The sequence below is a fragment of the Euleptes europaea genome, chromosome 2 (genome assembly GCF_029931775.1).
Source record: "Euleptes europaea isolate rEulEur1 chromosome 2, rEulEur1.hap1, whole genome shotgun sequence".
Taxonomy (NCBI): Eukaryota; Metazoa; Chordata; class Lepidosauria; order Squamata; family Sphaerodactylidae; genus Euleptes; species Euleptes europaea.
The window spans coordinates 45,859,569-45,879,552 of record NC_079313.1 but is presented as its reverse complement, the minus strand read 5'-3'; the positions used below and the strand labels follow the sequence as shown (position 1 = coordinate 45,879,552).

General features: G+C 42.8%; 1 protein-coding gene across 1 annotated transcript in view; it reads left to right on the top strand.

The window, feature by feature from the left end:
- DPYD (dihydropyrimidine dehydrogenase) overlaps nucleotides 1–19,984 on the top strand; it is a 750,022-nt gene that overhangs the window by 703,466 nt on the left and 26,572 nt on the right. The window contains exon 21 of the mRNA XM_056844741.1: nucleotides 14,596–14,739. Within this exon, the coding sequence (XP_056700719.1) occupies nucleotides 14,596–14,739 (144 nt within the window). The remainder of the gene's footprint in view (nucleotides 1–14,595; nucleotides 14,740–19,984) is intronic.

Here is a 19,984-nt window from a genome sequence, read left to right as displayed (position 1 = left end):
ACTCCAGGAGAATATAGTCACTCCCACCTAAGGATCTCACTCCTTCCACCCCATAAACCAGGTCATGATTATTGGTTAAGATCAGATCCAAAATGGCTGTTTCCCTTGTTGCTTCTTCCACGTTTTGGACAATGAAGTTGTCTGCAAGGGAAGTGAGGAATTTGTTGGACCTTATTGTCTAGGCAGAATTTGTCTTCCAGCAGATGTCAGGATAATTGAAATCTCCCATTACTACTACATCTCTCTTTTTTGAATACTTGGACATCTGTTCCAGGAAGGCATCATCAAACTCTTCAGTCTGGCTTGGGGATCTATAATAGACCCCCACAATGACATCACTGTTTTTCTCCCCCTTAATTTTTACCCAGATGCTTTCAAGTTGGCTTCCAGTGTTTAAATCCTGGACCTCCTCGCAGGTATAATCATCCCTAACATATAATGCTACTCCTCCCCCCTTCCGATTTGGTCTATTTCTCCGAAGAAATTGTTGGAAGAAATGGTTCCTGAATTCCATTTCTGTAGGCCACTATTAGGTACCCAGCCACCACATAGCTTTAAGAACCAAATAGTCCCTTGAAAGAATGGCAAATTTACACTTTTAAGAATCGGATCATAGCTGAAGAATGTAATTGTGAACGAGTTCTTCATTGCCAGGAGCTAAATCAGATGGGAGGGTATGGCTGCAGTTTTATTACTCATTAATTGTTTTTCGCAATCTTGTAAACTGGCCAGCAATGCTAGATTTATTATATTCTTTACAAGAATATAAATTCTTTACAAGAATATAAATCATTGCAGTTATATAAAAGGTTTTGGGGGACACCAATCTTAAAGGCAGAACTAATTTTTTTTTAATAACTTGGGATTAGAACTAATGGGAATGGTGAACCCTTCAATAAATGAATGTGGGTTGTATCAGCCATCACTTTCCTTCCTCCAAAGAGAGCAGCCTGATGCATCTAGCTGGAAAGCTAGGCTTTGAATGGCTAGCGTAGGATTTAGGATGTAGATACTGAATTTTTTGAGTATTGCCTGTCATTTGTATAGACTAGCTAGAACAATAGCCAAATGAGCCATGCCTTGGCTGACCAAGGCTTCCTGTGCCAAGACTTACCAGAGAGCAGGTTAAACTTTATCAATTCCAAAACAAAACTTCTTTAGTAGTAAAATTTATTATCCGAAGTTTTTAAATATGTATACTTTGGCTTCTTCAAATAGTCATTTTTATTGAAACTTTCTGATACTTGTTTCAATGTGGCAGCCCTATTTCTCTACGGTGCATTATTATACTATCTGTATTAGAAGAGAAACAAAATAATTATTGTATTGGTTCTGTCATAAACTAATAGCATCCCATCCCGTCCCTTTGTACTCCTGAATTTATGGAATACAGAACAGAGTGTCAGTACCCATGAGGTTTCTTAGGTAATGGTGCTTGTGACTGGTGAACCCGTAATAGCAATTTCAGACAGATTAGAAAAGAATTAACTGAGTAATTTTAATGGATCTCTTGGCAACCTTTGTTAGATGTTGCTTCTCATAAGTGGGATCAAATGACAAGCTAGCAATATATCCTATATAGGAAGCATGGGTGAAAACCTTGACTATAATTAGTGGTGACCTGCTTTGATTTTCCCTTAGCACATACTAGTCTGAAGTGTCTTTAGAAGAGATCTAGACTGGTAATCCTAAAACTGTCCCCCCTGACCCCGTGACTCACAAGAACAATGTATTTTTTTCAGTGTTCCTACCCTTGAAGAGCCCTTCCCACATCAATCTGTCTAAGGTTGGAACATAGTGGTTCTGCTGCAGGCCTGGGTTGTATTCTAGGGTCAACTATCAGTTTGTATGGGAATGGGTGGTATGTTTGGTGTCACTCTCATTGCCAGCAAAGCTGAGCATGTATCTAGGACCATGTCCAATGTTTTTTTAGTAAGATGAAATGATATGACTATTTTAATTTGTTTTTGTATGTTGTAATTTTTATCCATGTTGGTTCACCTCTTTATTTGTTTTTGTCCTACACTCTCTGTGTGGGTGCATTTCTCCCGAGTTTCTTTCCAGTGCCTTAGTTCTTTCTAACCCCTGGAGGGTTTGGTGCTGGGATCACAGGACCCACACTGAAGAACTGCAGTGTGAAGCTAGAGTGAGAAGGGATAAGGAGTTGAAATTACTCTTCCTTTCCACTCCATGTGCACAGTTTCTGCTGGATCGGACTAAGGCCCATCAAGTCCAGCAGTCTGTTTACACAGCAGTGCCTCTAGGAAGCCCACAAACAAAACAAATGCAGCAGCATTATCCTGGCGGTGTTCCACAGCACCTAATATAATAGGCATGCTCCTCTGATAGTGTCATTTGGTTTAGTATATAGGTGCTAGGTGAAAATTAGTACTCTGTGACGAATTTCTCTTCTGAAAAGTGCTCCATTACTCAAAAAGTTTGGGAACCGCTTCTGTAAAGAATAGGTATGCATCATGACTAGTATTCATTTTGACCAGTAGCCATTGAGTGCCCGATCCTCCATGAACATGTCCAAGTTGGCAGACATCACCACATCCTGGGGCAGGGAGTTCCACAATTTAACTATGTGTTGTGTGGAAGAATTACTTCCTTTTATCTGTTTTGAATCTCTCACCCTCCAGCTTCAGCAGATGACCCCGCATTCTGAGAGAGGGACAAAAGCTTCTCCCTGCACACCCTCTCCATATCATGCATAATTTTATAGACCTCTATCACGTCTTCCCTTAATCGACTTCATTCCAAGCTAAACAGCCCTAATGGTTTTAACTGCTCCTCATAGGGCAGTTGCTTTATCCCACTGATCATTCTGGTTGCTCTTTTCTGCACCTTCTCAAGCTCTGTAAGATCCTTTTTAGGTGTGGTGACCAGAACGGTACACAGTATTCCAAGTGTGGTCTCACCATAGATTTGTACAAGGGCAGTATGATAAAAGCAATTGTTTTCTCTATTCCTTGCCTAATTATGGCTAGCATAGAATTTGCCTTTTTCACAGCAGCAGCACACTGGGTTGACATCTTCATCGAACTATCCACTACCACCCCAAGATCCCTTTCTTGGTCTGTCACTGCCAGCACAGATCCCATCAGCATATATGTGAAGTTTGGACAATTTTTCCCCATTGCCCATTCCTGCTTCAGCCCACTGATCCTCACAGCTCTTCATCTGCATGGATTCTGTGATCCCAGGAATTATCCTTCTGTGGGTCAGAGGGATCCACAGCAATGGAAGGGAATATGGGAAAACTGTGTCTGCTTTCCATGGAGTATGCCTGCTGCCTCTGATTTTTCTTTATGTAATGTTATTGCCAATTTACATAATTTATATGCCATTTATACACAATTGATATACAAACTAATGTTGTAAATGCATTAATTAATTAACTGAGTGAGATAAATGGATGTAAAAATAAAGTGTTGAATCCTACAACTCTGCTTAGCCAAGTTTAGAGCCTTCCTTCAGCACAAGGAGCCTAGAACAGTGCTCCTTTGGACAGAAGGCGGCTCTGGAATTGAGTAGAATGGTAGGATACAACCCAAAGAGTCACAGTCCATCAGTTTCTTACAAAAATATATATAGGTAAAACTGGGTTATTTGAATCAAACCAAACTGCTTTTGAAATTTGGTCTTATCTATATACTAATAGCAAAGTTGGCCAAATCTGAGGATATTTAAATCCAGTGACTTGAGCTGTGAACGGGCAAAACAGATTTTTCTAAAACCTGAAAAGCACCCTAGGTTTGCAGAACTGATCTTTGTACTTGGGAGATCTGTTGTGATCTCCAGGCCCTACCTGGGGTTTGGCAAGCCTAGCAAGAGAGACGAAAGCAGGAAAAGGGGAGAGGCTATGGGGGCTTTTGGGAAAGGAAAAACGGAAATAGTGGGGAAGGGGAAAATGAGATGCCTTGCAGGTTCCCATTTGTTCCTACTCTGGTAGTCATGCTTGATCACCAACTGGTATGGCTCACATCCCTTTCGCTGATTGCAAGCAGGGAGCCAGTCTTTTAGCAAGCTGTTTAGGTATATTCAAGCAAACTTATATGTATTTGATTCACATAATTACACAGCTTTCTCACAGTTCCCACCACCACCATCTCCAACTTTTAAAGGAAACCTAGTAAAAAAATTTGATTAAGTTACTGCTTTGGTTCTCTGTATGTCTTCTATTTATGTCCACAAATTCAATTGATCTATTGACCAATACTTGGCAATCAGTTCTTGAATAGATGCCACTAAGCATAGGCAATGCAGTCTATCCAGTGTCAGTCATTAAAATGATGTTCACAAGAGGACGTGAACTCCAAGTTATTGTGTTCCTTGTAAAACAAGTTGGTCAGTTTAAGGACCTGGCCATGGCCCCAAGGATAGTGCTTCGCATGAGCTGAACTTCACCAGGGAACACTGAGGTGATCCAATGATGCCCTTGCTTGCAAGTAGTTCAGGAAGTTTGAGTAAGGTAAGGTGTTCAGGCAGTCATGTTCATACTGAAGCTGAACAGGGGGAAATTGGTAAAGCTGTAAAACATAGCTTTACTGATCAAGGAACTCTAGTTAAGTTTTCAAGGAACCCTGGGATAAAACTATTGTCCTATAGCACCAGCAATCCTAAGTTTAATGTCTCAAAGAACATTCAGTCGTGTGCCCAATCCTGTGGTCTGGTGGAAACCGACTAGAGGGTTACCATCTCAGTGAGGAAAAGGCTATGGTTATCTCCAAAACATATCACTAAAATACCTCTTTGTCTAGAATACTTCACTTTAGAACGTTGTTACTGCAGAAGGGAAAAAATGGTAAAAGGCTATTTTTAGGACAAAAATCTGAATTCTAATAAAGTGGCTTCTTTTTTTATTAATGGCTAAGATAAAAGACCATATTATCTATCACTTTTGGAAACCCAAGATCTGCCTTACTATGTGCACAAACTTCTGTCAGTACAGAATCACAATTCTATGTTTATTGAGGGGAGAGGAACTAAGTTGTATGTCCTGGCCTTTGAAGCATTTATTGATGAATACTGTGTTGTGATCGTTGTTACAACTTACAGTGCAATCCTATGCAGAGTTACTCCAGTCTAAACCTGGACTGGAGTAACTCTACATGGGATTGCAGTGTTAGTCTGCTAAACTGACAGAATCTCATTTCCATAGCTGGGTGGGGAGTCCTTTCTTGTACATGCCCAACAAACTGGAGACAAAGTGCTTGCCAATGTTTTAATTTCTTTTTCATGTTCTTTGTAGAGCGTAAGTAGAATGCTTTTCACTCCACAGTATCATGAATATGATAATCTATGGAAATCACAGAAAGCAGGTACTTAAGTTAAGCACATACTGTACTGAAGAAATCCCTGATGAATTCAAGTCTCTTCTGTTTAGAGAAGATGTTATTGTCTATTAAGTGACAGACTGCCAGATGTTCATGAAGTAGCACAGTAATGTACTGAAATCTTTATCGGTTTTTCTCATCCCAGCCCCTCCCCACTTCCCACCACAGAGGTATCATTCACTTTGGCATCCTTGTTAATCAAGCATTCGATTATATATTTGGAAGTATGCGCCAAATCTTAACTTCTTTTTTGTGATGAATATTTCTTGATGGGACAGCTACTCAGTCATTGGCACACAAAGCAATGCTGTATGGCAGTAACGAATAATTCTCCAAATATTTTAATGTTTCAGGGATGACAAAGAAAGCAGATCACTATGTGAAGCCTAAACAAGAGAGAAGAGGGTTGCCATTAATAAAAGAGCCACAAGATTGAGAGCAGGGAGATTCTTTGTTTGGAGAGTTGCAACAGAATTTCACCTAAAGCTAAACTTTGAGGCAAATTGGCTAGTTACTGCTTAGGCAAAATGTCTCAATAATTTTTGGGAAAGCAAAAGGATGAGTAAAATTTTCGTAGGGGAGAGTGTGTCCCACACATGCCCCAATTGTTCAGCTAAATTATTAGGTATGTAAGAATGCTTCCCCCTGTAAGCATCACTAATCTAATTAGCTATCTTTTAACTTCCTTTGAATTCTCAACAGATGTTTGTAGACAAAATACAGTACATGATGATTCTGTCGGGTAATTTTACTGATCTTCCATCAAAATTCTTATAGATGTTTCACTTGAGCAGTACATGACAATTTTGCTTTGATTTTCCATTTGCTTGAAATTCATTGGTGATTCATTCCTTGATCTGATTCAAATGAAGTCTGGACAATCCATTTCTTTCAGTGTATTGCAGCCAGCTCTCTCAAGTGTAGTTGTGAGCACTTCTATGTATGATAACTTAGTTGAAAGAACAGCCAGATGAAATGGGATGCACATGATGGCAAATTAGTTTAGAGGACTGAGGCCAAAAGGTAGCACACAGAGGACAATTTGAACATTACTGGAACACAGCAGAACAGAACCAAAAAAGCAGACAGTGCAAGACTCAAAGAAAAATGTAGATGAAAAGATGAACTGATAAATGAAGCAATTATTACAACACATGCTTATAAACAAAGTAGATTAACTTTCAGTGAAGCCCAAGAGCATATGAAGATTTCTTTGCTGAACAGAAAATAGAAGACAGAGGAATATAACTGTCACACAGCTGAATACAGAATTTCTCTAAACTTGTTGCTTTATTTGGTGGAACCAGTAGATGGAGAAACTTATGATACCTCTGAAAATATGAACTATCAGGTTTGTCCCCTTGCACATGTTCCATTGGAATAAATCGAACTGGAACTGGAATAAATTAAGGCTACACATGTACAGAGTTCAGCAGCATGTACAGAGTTCAGTGCTCTTAGCTTCCACACAGAAGTTCTTCAAGGATGATGGGTTGGATCCTATGAAGTACTTATGGAAAAGCATGGAAATAATAGTTGTTCACGATCCCAACACTGTTGAATTGCATCCCAGTTCAAGAGGAAATACCTTTGGGCGCTGAAATTGTTTTACTGATAAGCTCTTCCATAGAATAATTACTGCTGTTTTGTTGGCATTACAATCATTATGCCAATAGAAGGCATTAATAGGATGGAAGTCTGTGACTAGTTTAAATTTTGTTCATGTTTCCAGAAGAACTGTCTTCCATTTTAACCTTGAGATGGACACTGGTTTTTCATGGAGTTAAAGGTGTCATAACATGCTCAATTCTTTTGGCCTCTATCTCTGGTCAGACAAGGTTTGCGGGTTTTGGAGAACCCCTGAATTGATGTCTTGTTTTTGACTGCCTCATGGCAAACCACCTCTGTGCCCTGACCTGGATACCCCAGGCTAGCCTGATCTCATCAGATCTAAAAAACGAAGCAGGGTCTGCCCTGTTTAGTATTTGGATGAGCATGATGTGGAGGCAGGCAATGGCAAACCACCTCTGAACATCTCTTGCCTTGAAAACTGTACAGAGTAGCCAGAAGTCAGCGGTGACTTGATGGAACAAAAAAACAAAGAGTGCACTTTTAGCTACTCTGCATCTGATTAAACAGATTTTTTCCTCTGAGCATAGTTTTGAGTATCTTCAAAACACAGCAATATGAAATGTAGTTTCTTTTGAAAAAATTAGGCATTTTGTGTTCACTTGCATTTTAAAAAAATAATTCTTATAAAGAACCAAGAAGGCCTCACTTCACCCTACTTCTTGGAGGGTGCCTTATTGGGAAAGCAAATAGAATAACCCCCTCTCCTCCAAACACACACATGTTACAGGCCTCATTCCAGCTGCCAAATTGGGTTGGATCTAGCACAAGGACCATGAAAGGGCCACATAAGGATCCCTGATCTTCCTAACTTTCCCTTTCCCCCTAGCAGCCACTTCTGATACTGGGAAACCTCTAGCAGCCACTTCTGATACTGATTGAGGAGCAAGGGACCCACATGCAGTAACAACAGGGGTGGACTGGGACTGAAATACAACCCTGGAAAAAGGGGCCCAATCCTGGCTCTGCCCCCAAGAGGGGAGGGAGGGAGGGGCAGCCTGCCTACAAAACTGATGTGAGGAAGGTGGCACCCAACCTACCCAAGCCTTGCATGAGTTGAGGAAGATGGTACATGTACTACCTCCCTCACCTCATGAGGGCCAAGCATTGCCTCCAGCGTGGCATAGTGTGGCATAGTGGTTAGGAGCAGTGGACTCTAATCTGGAGAACTGGGTTTGATTCCCCACTCCTACACATGAAGCCAGCTGGGTGACATTGGGGCTTGGATGGATTGGTGTCACTTTACTCATCTCATGCTCAGCTTGGGCAGGCCAGGCTCCAGCTCCTTTGCTCTGTGAAGGCCAGATACTACCTTCCACACGCTATGCAGAGCTTGGTTGGGCTGGATATCCTAGTATCCCTAATAGCCAATATCCCCCTCAGGAATACCCACATGGGTTGGGAGGCTCCAGGGGGGAGGGGGGAGGGGCAAAACTGTCCCTTCTTCTTGCTCTGTCAGCCAGACTTCACTCATGCAAGATGGCAGGAGGGAGCCGTTGCACTCCTTCATTCACGCATTACCTACATTACCAGAGTGCATGTGAACACTGACAAACACGTCAAAAAAAGCAATCATTATATGATCATATATATGATTATATCAAGATGCTTCTTTCTATGATGCTTTATCAGTGCATTGGTGTATGTGTGCACTAGCATATAATACTGCACAAAAAGAATCTTGATAAATTAAATCATACTTTTGTGGAGTGTTTTATTGGTGTGTGCTAGAGGGAAGAGATGCAAAATGAATTGAGAAAAGTGAAACCTGTGCATATGCCAATCCCAGAATTAATGTTAGAAACCAAAATTAAGGAGGAATAAAAAGCAGAACGGTAACAGTTTGGAATAATGAAGGAATGGATCTGCTAATCCTTAACATTAAAGAAAACCACAACCAATAATCTTAAAATACACTATCAAGTTCATTTCAAATTTCAATTCAAATTTCAAATACCTTTATTGGCATAGTACAATCTGCAGTATATAAAAGGCAAGTTCATTTGTATTCTGCCAGTCCTCCAAGCAGTTCAGGGTGGTATTTGTGATACCTTCTTTCTGAAATCTGTGGATCCTTCATACCAAAATCTACTCTCCTTTTTTACTCTTCCTTATCTCTATTCCATTTCCTGCTCGCGTTACTGTTTCCATGGTCTGTACAAAGAAATTCATTTTCCCAGAGTCTCCAAAGAAGTAAATCTTGGTAGTGGAGTAAAACAATGCCTAGTAAAGTAATCCATGCAAAAGTCCTCATTTTACAATTAAGACTAATAAATTGGTATTCCTCTGTGTGAGTGTGTGTGTGCATGCGTGTTTGAATTTGTGATGGTCACAGTCCAGAATTTTTGTATTATCTTCTGTCTTGTAATATGGCTAGTATTTGTTCCTTTTTAAATAAAAAATTACAGCAATTTGAAAATTAAGATATCAGGCGCCGGTTTCTATTAGGAAGCATGCCTTTTTCTAGTTCATAATATGCTCAATTGGCTTTAGATTGATCTGCGAATAAATTATAATCAAAACAGGCTTATTCACCTTAAAGCTTTGCTGGCTTAAGGTTTCATTGTTGATTCATTATGTTGTCAGTTCTCTATTGACAGTCTAATGCTTTCTATATCTTGATAGAAACAGTTCTACTGGTAGATACTGTTATCTTTAAATGAGTAGGATTTAGCTTATCCAGTGAGAAGAAATTCATCAATGATGAATCCCCAGAGAAATACTGAAACAAACATCACATGCTTGCAGAAGATTTGTACAGTTCATCTGTTACAAGGCTGCTTTTGGAAGTCTAGTGCAAGAGATTTACGTTTGGATAAAAAATAGAATACTTGCAGCCAAAGAGGGGGAGTTATGCCATCTCTCACCCTTGGATATTTTCACATGCTACAAGATCTGCTGGCGAGTAGAGTATCAGTCAATAGCAGAGGAAGGTTCCCAGTTCCACATATAGACACTCACATCAGCAGTTGTCAGGAAGACATGTTAACAATTGTTGTGGATCTTTCAAAGGCTATGTTGTTGAAAACCCATGTTTTCACTGCCCAGATAGTAAAATTGCATGAAAAAGTTGCTAAGGGACTGAGCAGAGATAAAAGGCCATGGTTTGAATGTTGCCTTTCCTATTCATTAGTGATTTAAGAAAGTGTGGTCCCTCATCCTCAGTCCCTCACCTGTAATGTGAACATAATAATAGTGAATTTACAGTCATTGTAAGGATGGCAGCAAGATATGCGACACACTTTGAACACTCTAATCACAAAATGTTAAGTACCATGCTGAGTTTCAACTGTATGAACAGCATGAGTTTGCGCAACAGACACATCTCCACATTTTTTCTCCATTGCTAGCAGTATTTAATGCTTTATGACGTAAGGTTGCTTGTACACGGCCAATGAGAAGCTGTGAGACTAGCTTACCTCACTGAATAAGCTGATATCCGGCTGTTCAACTTCCATGTTGAAATCTGTCCATACCAAAATGAAAATAAGACATTAAGCAGTTAGATGCATTAATTAAGCCCAATTTTGTGAAGTGTGAAGGCATTAAATATTCAGAAGGATGACAACTAGAATATATGAATATGCATTTATTTGTTTTTTAACTTTTTGGCTTGCACTGGAAGACCGTTTTTGTCCTACCTAATTCTTTTGCAAATACTCTGTTTTCATTTGTTTATTTTTCATCATTTCTATGCCATTGATGCAAAGATGGGCATCCATCTTGTCAGCAATATTTCTATCAAATTTTGTTTGTGTGGTCAGGAGAAAGAACAACTGATGTTTCCTCCAAGTGTGAAGAACCAACGAGAGAAACACAAACTTTTACATTGAACCACAGTTGCCGAGACAAAATAGGCTTCTAAGTTTAGCATAACTGGGATTCCATCATGTTATCCAAACCTGCCTGCTGATTTGTTCTGAACAACTTTCTATTTAGTTTAGGGATTGCTAGGTGCTACTAAGTTGGTATTGGAAAGGTTTGTTGAGATCTTCAATCTATTAGATTTTCCAGTTTATGTGTTTTATTTTTTAGAATTCTTTGAATTGATGGCTTCAAATATGTTGAAAACCACTCTGAATGTTTGGAATACAGAGTATGGAAGTATGCTTCTGGTGCCCTTGGTCAAATTCAACTCTGCACTGACATCTGAATCATTTTGTATTGACATGCTATCCAATCTGAATAAAATGTGAAAAAAATGTTTACTTAAATGTGGTTAATTGGATTGTAGTGAAAGGCTGTTAAACAAACATCATTAAACTGGGGAACACTTCTTAACAGTGCCACCCTAAACTGTGTTGACTTCAATGAAGTTAGAAGGTGTAACTCTACTCATGATGGCAATATTAGTCTTCCAGCAGTCTGAATATCCCCCGCCTTGATCTCTTCTACCACCTAGTCAATTGGTGAATCAACTGTTGAGTTGACTGAGATGGGGGGGGGGCTGTATACATAGTTTAAGGGGAGGGTGGATGGGGCGCTAAATTGTCAGATGCATTACTGATTGTTATTGATGGATCAGTTGCTGAAATGGCAGAGGCAGGACTCAAATAGGTGCTCCTCTGGTTTCCCCTCCTAACCCAGAACTGAGGAGATCCACAATCAGAAATCCCAACTTACTGTTTAATGTTAAAAAGTACTGGAGTGAATGTTGGGACTGAAGAAGTAGGGGAAGGATTCTAACCTTTCCACCATCCCCATGGATTTTTATCCCAAGAGCTTCTGTTAGCTCTGGTACAGAAAAAAAGGCAGGCACCATATTGTTCTTCACTATTTCCTTATGGGGTTAAGAGTGCTTGGAATGGATTCTTTCTACCAGGGAAATAGCACATGAGTAAAGTTCCTTCTACCACCATGCTACAGCCCCATTCCTAATCTGGCCTCCTGTGGGTGCTTTTTTAATGTCAGGAAATCCACAGAATTACTATGTAATTCTACTCTCAGTCACCATGCTGATAAGTCTCTGTTCTGTTTATTAGTTGAACATCCAAATGGAACTCTATGCCAAATTCCTCTACTTCTCTCTGTGATGACTAGTTCCTCAGTGACATCACATGGTACATTTCCCTGCCTCTGCTTCTAGGTGACTCTCTAGATGAATCAGCAAATGCTTCTAGGGGGATCCTAGGAATCATACAATGTGATGATTTCATGTCCTGCATTTCAGAAGCTAAATGTTGAGGACGCAAAGGAACTCAATACAAGGTTGCTGTTTTCAACAAATAATGGGTTTAGACTAGAGTAATTCTCCTTAGGAATGCCTTGTTGGTCACACTTGCAGTCAACATAAAAGCCAGGCATCCTAAACATGATAGTAGCTCATTTCATCAAGCCACTGTATAATTCTGGTTATGCTTGCCTTGCTCAGTTTGACTGACTGTTTTCCAGTAGTGAAAGGTGGAGGGAGTTAGTTTTCCCTGGGCATGTTCTGTCATCCAAGAGGCAGCACTGTCAACCAGTTATGATTCATAGCACCACTCGCTAGGTCAGTTATCATAATGACCTTCCTGAGTTGCAACTTGCTTTATCAGATAGACATTTGAATCATTATCTATGACTACTGGCATGTTTAGAAATTGGAACCAGCATTTCTGATTTCCTGGCTACACTTTCAACATTTTGGAATTAAGCATTCTTCCCTACGACCATATTATGTGAAAGCAAGCCCAGAGGCTAAAGCTTAAGAAGCTCAATGAGGTCAAACAGTGGAATGAATAAAATTAGCACTTTCTAGAGTTCACTTGGAACTTCCTGCTATTAGATCCAATATCCCTTTAAGCACAATGTCAAAATAATCTCAGTGTATGCTTTATAAAGTTTGGTGGCAAATCCAGTATCTGTAAAGATTATAGGAGACTGATGTAAAAGTTAACCAAAATGAGTTCTTCTCCCCCTTCAAGTTCTGTGATTATTTAGCACATAACCATATTTGTTCCATAATAAGCAGTCACTAAAGGTCCCAAAATGGAAAGTGATGTTGCAATGCTCAAGGAATTTTCAAATCTCTGTAGTTTTTACTTTACAGCTTTGAACATTTTTAGAGAATTATGTCATTTCCTGTTCCAAAACAGGAAGTAACATCCCAGAACCAATTGACACCATTTCCTCCATTGCTCCATTGAGTGAGGGCAGGAGATGGGGAGTTTTGCAGGGAAGTCCCCAACTGGAACCATATAAGTGGCAATCCTATCTAGGTTAATTACTGCTATATGCTATATGTGGAGGTTCCCTTAAAGGGTGCCTTGAAAGTATAATTGGTATGGAATGCTGTGGCTAGAATGATGACTGGAGTGGGTTGTAGGGAACATATCACTCCATCTACATTAGCTTCCAATCTGCTTCCAGGTGTAACTCAAGGTACTGGTATTGAGCACCTTTAAAGCCCTATATGATTTGGAGTCGGACCCAACATATCTTAAAGAGCACCTACTCCCATATGGACTTATGTGACCATTATGGTCATCTTTGGGGGAAGGGCTTCACCTGAGGTAGAGGAGTGGCAATCTGAGAAAGGACCTTCTCAGATGTGACACCAAAACTGTGTAATGCCCACTCCAGGGAGGTTTATCTGTCCCTTACTATGATTATTGGTTGACATTGGGTAAAGGCCTTTTTGTTTTGTTTGGCATTCCCTTATTAACCCTCCTTCCTGTTCATATTTTAAAAGTCAGTCTGTCTGTCTGCCTGTCTGTCTGTCTATCTATCTATCTATCATCTATCTATCGGCTTTCAAAAGTTGGTTTTAATGTTTTACCTTTGCAGCCTGAGGGCCTTAATTTGCTGGAAAGGAGGGATAGAAATGTTTTAAATAAATAAATGATAACATTTCTGGACTAAAATTGTCAGTGTCTACAAAAGAATCTTGAACACCAGGCCTGTTTCCTTTCTATAATTTCTGCAGTGACCCTGACTGCCAAAAATGCTGGCCATTGCTTCTTCATTATTGGCCACAGTTAATATTCTTCTGGCTAGCTGCAATTATCATGATATTTCAATCTATTACCAGTAGCAGCAATATGTCCTAAGGATGCTTGTAACTCAGCCTGGAACCCAGTATGTTTGGGGATAATGCCTGACAGCAAATATTGTTTTAGGAAAGGTAATTATATTAAGAATTTGGGATTTGGTTCTGATGTTGGCTACACAGTGAATGTGGACAAACATACACAGTTGGAGAGACTGGGTCACTGTGGAAGTATGCTTGAAGACATACTGTTCAGGATTGAGTACAATGTAAAGTTTTACACATTTGAAGTAGAAGCTGGCTGGTCAATTTTGACATAACATGCCCATTTTTCCCCCTCCTGACTTTAAAATATATTTACAGATTTACAAAATCTGTATTTACAATTTAAAATCTGTGATGTACAAAAAAGTAATAGGATGAACATTTTAAACAAAGAATAAAAGAACATGCAATGTTTTAAATATAAAAAATGTGGACAACTTGCCTTGAAGCACAAGTGACAAGCAACACTGTCTGAACAGGCATTGGCATCATTGATCTCATTTCTGAGGTGGGTGAAAGCTGAGGGCACCCCATGTAGGAAAAACATGCTATGACTTCTAATTCCTAGTATATTTTTATACAACCATAGTCACATTAATCCTTATTTTGTTTAAGAAACTTCCCAGTTTTGGTCCCTACCTTGAACAACGCAAGAAGATAACAGCTGATGACAAACTGAAGCAGAAGGAACAGAAAAGCCTTGTTTTCCAGCCACAGAGAAAACATTTTGTTCCCAAGAAGCCCATTCCAGCAGTGAAGGTAAGAAAAGTACATAGTAGGAAAAGTTAGATGCACAAAATAGCAGAGCAGCTTCAGATAGACACACTTATACGAAGTATTGTTGTTCTGTGATATAGGAGTGGGTTGGTTTTCAAGAGTTTATGTTGGTAATGCATAGCAGAACAGCAACAGGAGAACATTTCCCTGTAGTCTCAGTAAGTCTTGACAAAACTTCAATCCTGTAGGGAAAACTGGGTGATATTTTTATCATAATTCTTGTGCACGCATGTTTGGTTTTCATAATAATGTAACTGTTTTTCAACATTTTGTACATCTTCATTTTTAGACATTCAGATGAGTGGACAGATGAGTGGACAGAAATTAGCATTGTACAACACATATGTACTTGATGTGTGGTAAAATCTCCTTACCATTTCACAAGACAGAAAAAAACTCATGTTAGGGGAGTGTCATTGTAAGGATTCTTGGTTCTGGGTTGATTTATTTGGATAATTACCATTCCATATTGAATTCAGTTGAAAGAACAGATGATACTAGTCATTATTTGTGAAAGTGATCAGTCAAAAGCAAGCTCTGGAAACAACTATTGATTGACAATAGCTAGAAAGAAGACTTTCCAAAAATTGCTTTGACATCCTAATACAAGGACCAACTCTATGTCTTTCATTTGTTTTCTAAAAATCTACCCCACCTTTTGGAATGTCATGGTGGCTTATAACAAACTCTTAAATTTCAGTCAAATAATGAGCCATTCAAAATCAAAGAACAAAAGTCAAAAATATTAAGAACAAGACGAATATGCCATCACTTTTAATGCCCCCCAAACTTTTATGAATAGATGGGCCTTGAATCATTGTCTCAAGTCCTGGAGTAAGTAAACAACTGCATCTTCAGTTAGAGAGCATCAAAATACCCGATGTTTATAATCTAAACAGCAGCCAAACTTCACTACAACAAAACTTAATTTGCCAGTGCAAAAAAGGGAGGGGACCATGACATAAAGCCATAAGAACATAACAAAGGCCATGCCGGATCAGACCAATGTCTATCAAGTCCAGCAGTCTGTTATCACAGTGGCCAACCAGGTGCCTCTAGGAAGTCCACAAACAAGAGAACTGCAGCAGCATTATCCTGCCTGTGTTCCATAGCACCTAATATAATAGGCATGCTCCTCTGATCCTGGGGAGAATAGGTATGCATCATGACTAGTATCCATTTTTACTAGTAGCCATGAATAGCCCTCTCCTCCATGAACATGTCCACTCCCCTCTTAAAGCCTTCCAAGTTGGCAGCCATCACCACATCCTGGGACAGGGAGTTCCATAAAGTCTTGTTCTTCATGGCCATCACTGTACTTCTGCAGACAGGAAAATGTACAGCCCATTCCTGAGATTGAGAGCCGAAAGTGCTTAGGACAGTGGTCGGCAAACTCATTAGTCAAGAGAGCCAAATATCAACAGTACAACCATTGAGATTTCTTTTGAGAGCCAAATTTCTTAAACTTAAACTATATAGGTAGGTACACTGTTTATTAACTTAATAAACTTTAATTAAAGTTTTAAGTCTTAATTAAACTATAGGTACACTGAATAAAACTTGATATCATACTTAATAATGATCTTATTTATTGATAAAAATTAAATTGTAAGTAAGGTATCCATAAAATTAAATCATGACAATGACTGACAAACACTTAATGTGAACAATGGCCTTGCATCTCCTTGGAAAGTTTGGGTAAATTAGGTTTGTATGTTGTTATTTTTAATTTTAGGCATGATTCCAGGTTCTCATCAATAAGACGACTTCTCAATTTACTCTTGATAAGGTTCATGCTTGAAAAAGATTGTTTGCATGAATATGTAGAACCGAAAAGGGAAAGAACAGCAAACGCTAGTAGAGGAAGGGAGGGGGGAGGAATGGAGAAAGGAAAGAAGGAACTGGGAAAGGAAAGAGGGAAAAAAGAAAGGGGGGAGGGATGGAGAAAGAAAGAGAAAGGAAGGAAGGAACTGGGAAAGGAAAGAGAAGGAAGGAACTGGGGATGAAAGGATGAAAGGGAGGAAGGATGGAAGGAAGGAAGGAAGAGTGGGGGAGGGAAAGAAAGAAAGAAAGAAAGAAAGAAAGAAAGAAAGAAAGAAAGAAAGAAAGAAAGAAAGAAAGAAAGAAAGAAAGAAAGAAAGAAAGAAAGAAAGAAAGAAAGGAAGAAAGGAACTGGGGAAGGAAAAAGAAGGAAGGAACTGGGGAAAAAAGGCAGCCTGGAGCTGGGCTTTTGGGAGCCGCCTGAGGGGGATGAGGAGGAGAGTTTACCCCTTCCAAGTGGGCCGGTGATTAAGGCGCGAAATCCGGGGCCCCCCCCTGGAAGTTCCCCCGCAAGATCCCGGCTGGGCAAGATGCTGCCTGCGAGGGGGGCGGGAAGGCGATCTGCCGGACCGGCTCCAAACTCTCAGTCTGAGGTGCGGGGAGGGCGAAGCGAGCTCGGTCCTGGCCCAGGAAACATCGTCGCCTTCCCTGCCCGGGGCCAGGCGGAGCCAACAGGAGGAGGAGGTGGTGGGGGTGAGAGGTCGCCCATCTCCGGTCGCCCACAGAGACAGAGGAGGGAAGGCGGCTGTGGCCGAAACGAGGACCGGACAGCCACGCCTCACTCCTCACGGTGGAGAGAAGGAAGGGAGGAGGGAGGGAGGGAGGAGCCCCCTCTCTGCCAAACCAAGGCGCGCAGCTGGGCGGCAAGAAAAGACGGGGGGTGGCAGCTGAGGGGACGGCGCTGGGGCGAGAAGGAGGAAGGGCCACTCCTTCCTCTCTCGGAGACCCTCCTGCTGCTTCGGCCGGCCTAGGGTGCTAATTCCGCACGTGGGAAGAGCCACGCTCAGGGGCCCAAGGAGCCACTTGTGGCTCGGGAGCCGTGCTTTTGCGACCCCTGGCTTAGGAGGACCAAGGGGCCTCGCACCGGTGTAAACGGCCTGGGTGCCGGCATAAGGCCATTTACGGCAGCAGCGGTATTCGGCGTAGGGAAGTGCCATGCTCGTGCCTGTGCAAAGGCTGTGCCAGCACCCAAGCGGCACAGAGGCGGCCAGTGGCAGCGTTTCCGGGGGCGTTCCCATGGCTAGTAGGCCTCCTAAGGCCCAATCGGCCTGGGAACGCCCCCTTTTGCCACCAAAAAGTTACGCCAGGTCTCAACCTGGCGCAGCCCACTGACCGGCATGCAAATGCTTCGGACCCTCCATTCGCCACCACGCCCAAGCCCCACCCCTCTCCGCCTGATGTCTCTGGAAGCCGACTAGAGGCCAGCCAATGGGGTCAGGACAGGAAGTGGTGGCACCCCACCAGAGGGGCCTTGGAGCCTGGAACTCCCCTCAAAAGTGGCACTTCGTGGCTGCCGCTCACTTGACAGGTAAGCCTCACATGGGCTGGCACGCTATCGGTCTGTGCCAGGGGGTTGGGACTTTGCAGTTTTCACACTCAAACTCCCCTCTCTGGGGGGACTGTGCATGGCTCTCCCTCAAACTCTGCTCTCTGCGGGGGCCGTGCATGGCTCTCGCTCAAACTTCCTTCTCTGGGGGGCCTGCGCATGGCTCTCGCTCGAACGCCGCTCTCTGGGGGGGCTGCACATGGCTCTCGCTCAAACTCCCCCTCTCTGGGGGGCCTGTGCATGGCTCTTGCTCGAACGCCAACCACTGCTCAGAGGACCCAGCCCCCTGGTCAGAGGGTGGGTGGGGTGCCCACATCTCCAAGCCATCCCCAATGGTGCCCCCCCAATGAGTCATGGGGCGAGGGGGCGGTGGTCACGAGGCATTCGCCGGGGTGCTGACCCAGAAAGGGTCAGGGCCGGTTTGGAGGGCCAGTGTAATGCGCACAAGTTTGCTTTCACTGGTCCTGGGACCACGGGGCATACCAATGAGGAGGCATGTGAGCATTGATCTCTCAGCCTCTGATGGGTCGATGCATGCATCAGGTCATATAACTTGCTGCCCCCTCCTCACGTCACCAGCTCGTTCTGACCCCTCCACCTCTAATCCAGGATGTTGCCATGACCTTACTCTCCCCCGTCAGCAGTACAAACTCCAGGGCGGCGCGAGGAGACCACTCCCATCCCCCCCACACTGCGATTGTGCAACACCTGCCCCCTGAGGACACAGGTGCTCTGCCTGAACACAACGATGCAGAGTTATGGTTGTGTCCTCATCACACAGTCCATCTCTGACATCTGGGACCTCAGAGAAGGGCAGGGGCTGTGATGGGGAAGAGTCCCGTGGGAGCTCATTGGAACAACACATACCCCTCCCTCTCACCCTGGGCGTTTCCTCAAAAGGCAGGCTCCTCCCTCACAAGCACCTGTAGGACTGGGAGCGCAGGACGTCAAGCCGAGCAGGGGCCCACAATGAGGCGCCAGATTGGTGGGTGTGCAGCGCTGGGGGAGGAGGTTTGGGAGGAAGAGGAGGGGGTGGCTGGGTGGGGAAATGGGCCCTGGCTCATGCCGGGGATGGCCCCCCTTCCTCCCAGAATAGAAGAAGAAGAAGAGTTGGTTTTTATATGCCGATTTTCTTTACCACTTAAGGGAGATTCAAACCTGCTTACAATCACCTGCCATTCCCCTCCCCACAACAGACAATCTGTGAGGTGAGTGAGGCTGAGAGAGTGTGACTTGCCCAAGGTCACCCAGCTGGCTTCGTGTGTAGGAGTGGGGAAACAAATCCAGTTCACCAGATTAGCCTCCACCGCTCATGTGGAGGAGCGGAGAATCAAACCCAGTTCTCCAGATCAGACTCCACTGCTCCAAACCACTGCTCTTAACCACTACACCACGCTGGCTCCCACTACACCACGCTCTTCTGTCGCAGCCCCTTTCGGAGGGGCTCTCAGAGGACTCTGTGGCAGCTGAGGTCCAGCCGACCATGGTGGGTGCGTCTCCTAGCCATTTCTCAGCCACACCTTATGCGGCCCGCGAGGTTTAGGTGGAGCGCACCCCCGAGGAGGGGGGAATCATGGCTGGAGCATCACGGTCACTCTCTGTCCATTGCAGGATGAGGAGGCTGGTGGCAGTGGGTTGTCCGACACGAGCTCTACAGGGGTCAGCATGGAAGCTCATGTTGGGGGCAGGAAAGGTCAGATTGGCTGTGTCTGTCGCCAGACACCTTGCCCTACATGGTGTTATCTAATGGTGACCTGACCGACCCAAGCTCCGCCGGCGACTGGCCAGAGGATGACGACAACACTGCCATCAGTTGGGAAACAGAGGCGTCCTGCGAGGGAAGGTGGGGGTGCAGCCTGC